General features: G+C 45.5%; 1 protein-coding gene across 1 annotated transcript; it reads left to right on the top strand.

Moving 5' to 3' along the window:
- Positions 1-5,409: 5,409 nt before the first annotated feature.
- Positions 5,410-8,109, top strand: LOC139024116 (trichohyalin-like; the record flags this gene model as incomplete). Its single annotated transcript, XM_070438578.1, has 3 exons — positions 5,410-5,443; positions 5,922-7,008; positions 7,109-8,109. Coding segments are annotated over exons 1-3 (2,122 nt in total), but the record flags the coding sequence as incomplete, so codon positions are not given.
- Positions 8,110-8,830: the final 721 nt, after the last annotated feature.

The raw sequence follows: 8,830 nt of genomic DNA, 5'->3' as shown, positions 1-8,830 counted from the left end.
TTCTCACAAACACGTTCTCTGGAGTGACAGCTCTGCTTTGGGGTTCTCACAAACACGTTCTCTGGAGTGACAGCTCTGCTTTGGGGTTCTCACAAGCACGTTCTCTGGAGTGACAGCTCTGCTTTGGGGTTTCCGCATAATACTCCTCTTCTTCTTCTCTCAGGAAGAAAACACTGATTTAGTCCTGCAATGTTACTGTGTGTTTGATGCAGCAGGAAGGATTATGTTTTTCTTCTTCTAATATGTTTAGTGCATAATTACATTACACTTCCTAGTACCTGTATTGATCACATCTTTACCAGTGCTGCAGAAATGTGTTTTAAAGCAGTATCCAAACCCATCAGATGCAGTGATCACAATGTAGAAGGCATATCTAGGAAAAACCCAAATTCCAAAGATTGGACCTTAAAATCGTTGTGAAAGCAATCGTACAAGAGATTTTGCGATGATTCCTATGTGGAAGATGTGAAAAATATTTTGTCGTTCTGATAATGTAATGAGGAACAGGCCCGACGTAGTACTTATGAAAATATGTTTAAGCATTTATGAAAGATAGTGTGTGGGGTGGAGGCAAAGGTCATTTCCGCTGGTCAAGAATAGTTAAGCACCTTTCAATGGTTCAAGCAGCCAATCCATCCACCTGTTACCGGCGCTCAGCAAACTATGGGGGAAAAATCGCGTTTGACCAAATACAATGTTATTTTACAGAAAACAAATTGGCAACGGACTCTCAGCATGCTTTATAGGGAAGGGTACGCAACCTACTTGGCACTGAATCAAATGACTGATGATTGGCTGAAATAAATGTATTATTAAGAAGAAGATTGTGGATGTGTTTTGTTCGACTTCAGTGCAGCTTAAGATATCATTGATCATTTAAAAAAATATATATTTAACTTTTATTTAACTCATAACCTATTGCTGAAAAAAAATGTAGGTGTTATGTATTTACATCCTCTGAGTTATCGTGGATTGAAAGTTGCCTATCTAATAGAACACAGAGGGGTTCTTTAATGGAAGCCTCTCTAATGCAAATTCGGTTGAGTGTGGTGTACCGCAGGGCAGCCGGCTAGGGCTATTATTGTTTTCTGTTTTTACTAACGACCTTCCACTAATCTTGAATATAGCCTGTGTGTGTCCATGTACGCTGATGACTCAACAGTAAACACACGGCGGCTACGACAGTAAAATGAAAACGCTCCGGTCAGTTTTAGAATGGGTAACTAGCAGTTTGGCTGGTGCTAAACGTGTGTATTATGCATTATGTAGTGTAGTGTATTATGTAGTATGTAGTGTATTGTGTAGTGTATTATGTAGTGAATTCTATTGTGTAGTGTATTATGTAGTGTGTAGTGTATTATGTAGTATGTAGTGTATTGTGTAGTGTATTATGTAGTGAATTCTATTGTGTAGTGTATTATGTAGTGTGTAGTGTATTATGAAGTATGTAGTGTATTGTGTAGTGTATTATGTAGTGTATTGTGTAGTATGTCGTGTAGTGTATTATGTAGTGTATTGTGTAGTGTATTATGAAGTATGTAGTGTATTATGTAGTGTATTGTGTAGTATGTCGTGTAGTTTATTATGTAGTATGTAGTGTAGTGTATTATGTATTATGTAGTGTGTGGTGTATTTTGTATTGTGCAGTGTATTGTGTAGTATGTCGTGTAGTTTATTGTGTAGTCTATTATGTATTATGTAGTGTGTGGTGTATTATGTACTATATAGTGTATTATGTAGTGTATTATGTACTGTGTATTGTGATGTGTAGTATATTGTGTAGTATGTAGTAGAGGTCGACCGATTTATGATTTTTTAACACCGATACTGATTATTGGAGGACCAAAAAAYGCCGATACCGATTAATCAGCCGATTTTTAAAATGTATTTGTAATAATGACAATTACAACAATACTGAATGAACACTTATTTTAACTTAATATAATACATCAATAAAATCAATTTAGCCTCAAATAAATAATGAAACATGTTCAATTTGGTTTAAATAATGCAAAAACAAAGTGTTGGAGAAGAAAGTAAAAGTGCAATATGTGCATGAAAAAGCTAACGTTTAAGTTCCTTTGCTCAGAACATGAGAAAATGAAAGCGTGTGTGGTTCTTTTAACATGAGTCTTTAATATCCAGGTAAGAAGTTTTAGGTTGTAGTTATTGAGGAATTATAGGACTATTTCTCTCTATTACGATTGTATTTCATATACTTTGACTATTGGATGTTCTTATAGGCACTTAGTATTGCAGTGTAACAGTATAGCTTCCGTCCTCTCCTCGCCGTACTGGGCTCGAACAGAATAACTATTCCAAGTCTCAGAGCGAGTGACGTTTGAAACGCTATTAGCGCGCACCCGCGAACTAGCTAGCATTTCACATCGGTTACACCAGCCTAATCTCGGGAGTTGATAGGCGTGTCTTATTATTGTGTAGTGTATTGTCTATGTTTGTCTATGTATGTGTAGTGTATTGTCTAGTATTGTCTATGTATTGTGTATGTATTGTCTATGTATGTTCTATGTATTGTGTATGTATTTGTTATGTATTGTCTATGTATTGTTATGTATTGTGTATGTATTGTCTATGTATTGTCTATGGTATTGGTCTATGTATTGTGTAGTGTATTGTCTATGGTATTGTGTAGTGTATTGTGTATGTATTGTCTATGTATTGTCTATGTATTGTGTAGTGTATTGTGTATGTATTGTTATGTGTCTATGTATTGTCTATGTATTGTTATGTTTGTCTATGTATTGTTGTAGTGTATTGTGTTGTGTATGGTGTATGTGATTGTCTATGTATTGTTATGTATTGTTAGTGTATTGTCTAGTATGTTATGTTTATCTATGTATTGTGTTATGTATTGTCTATGTATTGTGTAGTGTATTGTGTAGTGTATTGTGTATGTATTTCTAGGTTTTGTGTAGTTGGATTGTAGTAGTGTAGTGAGTATTGTATTGATATGTATGTGTAGTGTATTCTATGTATATGGTCTAGTGTGTATTGTGTAGTGTATGTCGTGTAGTGTTATGTAGTGTGATTGTGTGTAGTTGTCATTGTTGTAGTGTATTTATGTAGTGTTATTGTCTAGATTGTGTATTTTATTAGTATCTATGTAGTGTAGAATGTATGTGTGTTGTATGTGGTGTATGGTATGTGTGTAGTTTATTTGACTCTATGTATTGTTATGTATAGTGTGGAGTGTATTGTACTATATTGTAGTGTATTATGTATTTTATTTATGCGTATTTGTTAATTGGGGATCGTAATTAAAATACTAAATCATGTTTATTTTAAATTTCTGGCATGAAGAGGCTGCTACAGTATAACAGGTAGGTCTGGTTAACAACAGTTACAATCTGTTAGGCATCAAATCAAATTAAAATCCAAATGGATTTATTTATAAAAGCCCTTTCTTACATCAGCTGATATCTCAAAGTGCTGTACAGAAACCCAGCTAAAACCCCAAACAGCAAGCAATGGCAGGCTGGTAGAAGCACGGTTGCTAGGAAAAACTCCCTAGAAAGGCCAAAACCTAGGAAAAACCCTTAGAGAGGAACCAGGCTATGAGGTGGCCAGTCCTCTTCTGCTGTGCCGGGTGGAGATTTATAGACAGCAACATGGCCAAGATTTCAAATGTTCATAACGATGACCAGCATGGGCAAATAAGAATAATCCACAGTAGTTGTCAAGGGGTACAAACAGGTCAAGCACCTCAGGAGTAAATGTCAGTTGGCTTTTCATAGCCGATCATTAAGAGTATCTCTCCGCTCTGCGTCTACTAGAGAGTTGAAAGCGTGAAAGATTACATAAAAACTGCCACTTTACACGGTTGCCCTGCATTGTTGGGTTTGGCACTATGAGATAGTTGGCCTACAAAGAGGACAGCTCTGTCAATGACTATGAGCTGCCAGAGAGCGGTTAGGGATGGTCTGACATGTTTATATTGTGAAATCGGTCTCTGGTGTTGCTAGTGCGGATGGTGGTGTCTGACCGTGAGGCATACGTCGGAGCTGCAGGCCTACTCTGGGAACTGAGGTAGGGTGCGACCGTGGCGGGCTGGGAGAGGTGGGCGGGTTGGGAGAAAGAGAAGTGAAGAGTGGGGCTGCCGGGCCGGGCGGCTGGGAAGAGGTGGGCGGGTGGCAGAAAGCAGGAAGTGAAAGAGTGGGGTGCAGGCCCGTGGCGGGCTGGGAGAGGTGGGCGGGTGGAGAAAGAGGGAGTGAGAAGTGGGGTGCGGCCGTGGCCGGGAACTCGTTGTTTGTGGCAGTGGGGATGTTAGCTTGTAATGTTATTGAACCGTAAGCTGTCCTTTCAGCGCACTTCACAGCACTAAGCCGCTTTACTGCAGGGAGGGGGAGGATGTGGGCGCAGGGCTGCTGCCCTCACCACTACAGTCTCTTACCAGCAGCAGTACCAGTTCTACACAAAGACATGCTCCCACCGCGTGGTCACACTGCCAGAGACAGGACCCAGAGACAGGACCAGAGACAGGACAGAGACAGGACCAGAGACAGGACAGAAGACAGAACCAGAGGACAGGACCCAGAGACCAGGACCAGAGACAGGACCAGAGACAGCAACCAGAACAGAAACCTAGAGACAGGACCAGAGAGCAGGACCAGAGAACAGGACCAGAGACAGGACCAGAGAACAGAACAGAGGACAGCAACCAGAGACAGACCAGAGACAGAACCAGAGACAGAACCATAGACAGTACGCAGAAGACGAGGAACAGAGACAAACTCAAGACAGGACCAGAGACGAGACCAAGACAGAACCAGAGACAGACCAGAGGACAGGACGAGAGGACTCAGGAACACCAGAGATCAGAACCAAGAGACAGAAACCCAGGAACAGACCAGGAACGAACAGAGACAGGACCAGACTAGACCAGAGTATCAGAACCAGAGTACAGAAGCCAGCAGAACAGAACCAAAAGAGAACAAGCAGACCAGAGACCAGGACCACGAGACAGACGAATCAACTCAGAGACAAGACCCAGAAGACAGAGGCAAACCAAGTCAGAACTATGCAGACCCAAGTTAGACAGTAGATCAGAGGCAGAGACAGAAACCGAGACGAAGACCAAGACAGACCAGAGCAACAGATACCAGAGACAGGACCAAGGAATGACCGAACAGAACCAGAACAGGAACCAGAACAGGACCAGAGACAGAACCAAAGATCAGAACCAAGACAGACCCAGAACATAGAGACGCAAGAGACAAACCAGCAGCAGAACCACAGACAGAATCGCAGAGCACAGAACCAGAGACAGGCCAGTACGGACATGGGACACAGAGACACGACACAGAGACACCAAGACAGACCAGAGACAGAACCAGAGGACAGAACCAGAACGATCAGAACTCGATAGAGTCAGGACCAGAGACCAAAACCATGAGATCAGGACAGAGACAGGACCAAGACACAAGTAACCAAGAGAATTCAGGGCAACCCAACCAGAACCAGACAACAGAGATCAGGACCAGACGACAGACCAGAGACAGAACCAGAGACAGAGACCAGAGACCAGAGAGCAGAACCAGCGAGACAGAAACCAGAGATCAGGACCAGAGACAAAAGAGACAAACCAGAGACAGGACCAGATGAACAGACCAGAGACAGAACCAGAGAGCAGAACCAGAAGACAGGAACCAGAGATCAGGACCGAAAAACCAGACCAGAGACAAAGACCAGAGACAAGGACCAGAGACACTACCAGAGACAGGACCAAGACAATGACCAGAGACAAAGAAAACAGAACCAGAACAGGGAACCCAGAGACACGACCAGAGACAGGACCAGAGACAGACAGAGACAAGAACAGAGACAGAAACAGAGACAGGACCCGAGACAGAACCAGAGACAGAACCAGCAACAGACCAGAGACAGAACCAGAACAGAACCAGAGACAGACCAGAGCAGGACCAGAGACAGACCAGAGAAGACCAGAGACAGACACCAGAGACAGAACCAGAGACAGGACCAGAAGACAGAACCAGAGACAGAACCAGAAGGACACAGCAGACCAGAGACAGGACCAGAGACAGACAGGAGACAGAACCAGAGACAGGACCAGAGACCAGACCAGAGACAGACCAGAGACAGACCAGCAGGACCAGAGACCAGAGACCAGACAGACCAGAGCAAACCAGAACAGGACCAGAGACAGGACCAGAGACAGGACCAGAGACAGACCAGAGACAGGACCGGAGAGCAGACAGAAACACAGATCAGAACCAGAGATCAGACCAGAGATCAGGACCAGAGACAGGACCAAGACAGGACCCAGAGACAGGACCAGAGACAGGACCAGAGACAGAACCAGATTACAGGGACCAGAGACAAACCAGAGGACAAACCAGAGAGCAGAACCAAGAGAGGCAGGGACCAAGACCAGAACCAAGAGAGCAGGACCAGAGAAAAACCAGCCGACAGAAACCATCGACAGAACCAAAGACAGGACCAGAGACAGGACCAGAGAGCAAGAACCAGAGACAGAACCAGAGATTCAGGACCAGAGACTAAGACCCAGAGACAGGACCAGAGAGCAGCGACCAGAGACAAACAGAGAGCGACCAGAAAGCAGACAGAGACAGGAACCAGAGACAGAACCAGAGACAGAACCAGAGGACAGAACCAGAGACAGAACAGAGAGCAAACAAGAGACAAGAAACCAGAGATCAGGCCCAGAGACAGAACCAGAGACGATGGACCAGAGACAGGACCAGAGACAGGACCAGAGAACAGAACCAGGAGACAGGACCAGAGACAGGACCAGAGACAAGGACCAGAGACAGAACCAGAGACAGACCAAGACAGAACCAGAGAGCAGAACCAGAGACAGAACCAAGAGATGCAGGACCAGAGACCAAAACCAGAGAGCAGAACCAGAGACAGAACCAGAGGACAGGACCAGAACAGAACCAGAGACAGCCGACCAGAGAGCAGAACCAGAGACAGAACCAGAGACAGAACCAGAGACATACACCAGGAGTCAGGACCAGAGACAGAACCAGAAGCAGGACCAGCGACAGAACCAGCCGACATAACCAGCGACAGAACCAAAGACAGACCAGAGACAGGACCATAACAGGACCCAGAGACAGACAGACGACAGGACCAGAGACAGGACCAGAGACAGAACCAGAGGACAGAACCAGAGACAGAACCAGAGAGCAGGACCAGAGACAGGACCAGAGACCAGAACCATAACGGCACCAGAGACAGAACCAGAGACAGAACCAGAGACAGAACCAGAGAGCAGGACAGAGACAGAACCAGAAGACAGAACCGAGAGACAGGACCAGAGACAGAACAAAACAGAGACAGGGACCAGGACAGAACCAGAGACAGTACCAGAGACAGAAACCAGAGACAGAACCAGAGACAGGACCAGAGGACAGAACCAGACAGAACAGCGGACAGGACCAGAGACAGGACCAGAGGACAGACCAGAGACAGAACCAGAGGACAGAACCAGAGACCAGAACCAGAAGACAGAAACCAAGAGACAGGACCAGAGACGGGACCAGAGACAGGACCAAGAGACAGGACCAGAGAAACAGAACCAGAGACAAAACCAGAGACAGAACCAGAGACAGGACCAGAGACAAGCGACCAGAGACAGCAACCAGAGACAGAACCAGAGACAGAACCAGAACCCAGAGACAGACCAGAGACAGGACCAGAGACAGGGACCAGAGACAGACCAAGAGACAGGACCAGAGAGCAGAACCAAAGACAGAACCAGAGACAGAACCAGAGACAGAACCAGAGACGAGGAACCGAAGACAGGACCACGAGACAGGACAGAGACAGAACCAGAGGAGCCAGAACCAGAACAGGACCAGAGACAGGACCAGAGACAGAACCAGAGACAGCAACCAGAGACAGGACCAGGAGACAGGACCAGAGACAGACCAGAGACAGGACCAGAGACAGAACCAGAGGGACAAGAAACCAGAGATCAGGACCAGAGAACAGGGACCAGAGAGCAGAACCAGAACAAGAACCAGAGACAGGACCAGAGACAGAGACAGAACCAGGAGACAGGACCAGAGACAGAACCAGACAGAACAGAAAGCAGGGGCCATGGTAAGGCTGGTATAGGATAGGTCAGAGACAAAACCAGAGAGCAGGGGCATGGTAGTCTGTGTAGAATAGGTCAGAGAACAGACCCAGAGACAGGGCATGGTAGTACTGCGTGTAGAATAGGGTCAGAGGACAAAACCAGAGACGGCATGGTAGTCTGTGTAGAATAGGTCAGCAGACAGAACCAGAGAGCAGGCATGGGTAGTCTGGATGTAGATAGAGCAGAGACAGAACCAGAAAGCAGGGCATGCGTAGTCTGGTGTAGGAATAGGTCAGAGACAGAACAGAGAGCAGGCGCATGGGAGTCTGGTGCTAGAATAGGTCAAGAGACAGAACCAGAGAGCAGGGCCATGTAGTCTGGTGTAGGGATAGGTGCAGAGACCAGAACCAGAAAGCCAGGGCATGGTGTCTGGTATAGGATAGGTCAGGACAGAACCAGCAAGCAGGGCATGGAGTCGGGTGTAGAATAGGTCAGAGACAGAAACCAGAGCAGCAGGGCATGGGTAGTCTGGTGTAGGATAGGTCCAGAGGACAAACCAGAAAGGAGGCATGGTAGTCTGGTGTAGGGATGAAGGTCAGAGACAGGAACCAGAAAGCAGGGCATGGTAGACACGTAAAAACGGCACATTAGTCTGGTGTAGAATAGGTCAAGACAGAACCAGAGAGCAGGGGCATGCGGTAGTCTGGTGTATGTAGATAGGTTCAGAACAGAACCAGAAAGCAG

The sequence above is a fragment of the Salvelinus sp. IW2-2015 genome, unplaced genomic scaffold (genome assembly GCF_002910315.2).
Source record: "Salvelinus sp. IW2-2015 unplaced genomic scaffold, ASM291031v2 Un_scaffold1045, whole genome shotgun sequence".
NCBI lineage: Eukaryota > Metazoa > Chordata > Actinopteri > Salmoniformes > Salmonidae > Salvelinus > Salvelinus sp. IW2-2015.
Note: the sequence above shows the minus strand (reverse complement) of the source record. Positions and strands in the feature narration are given on the sequence as shown.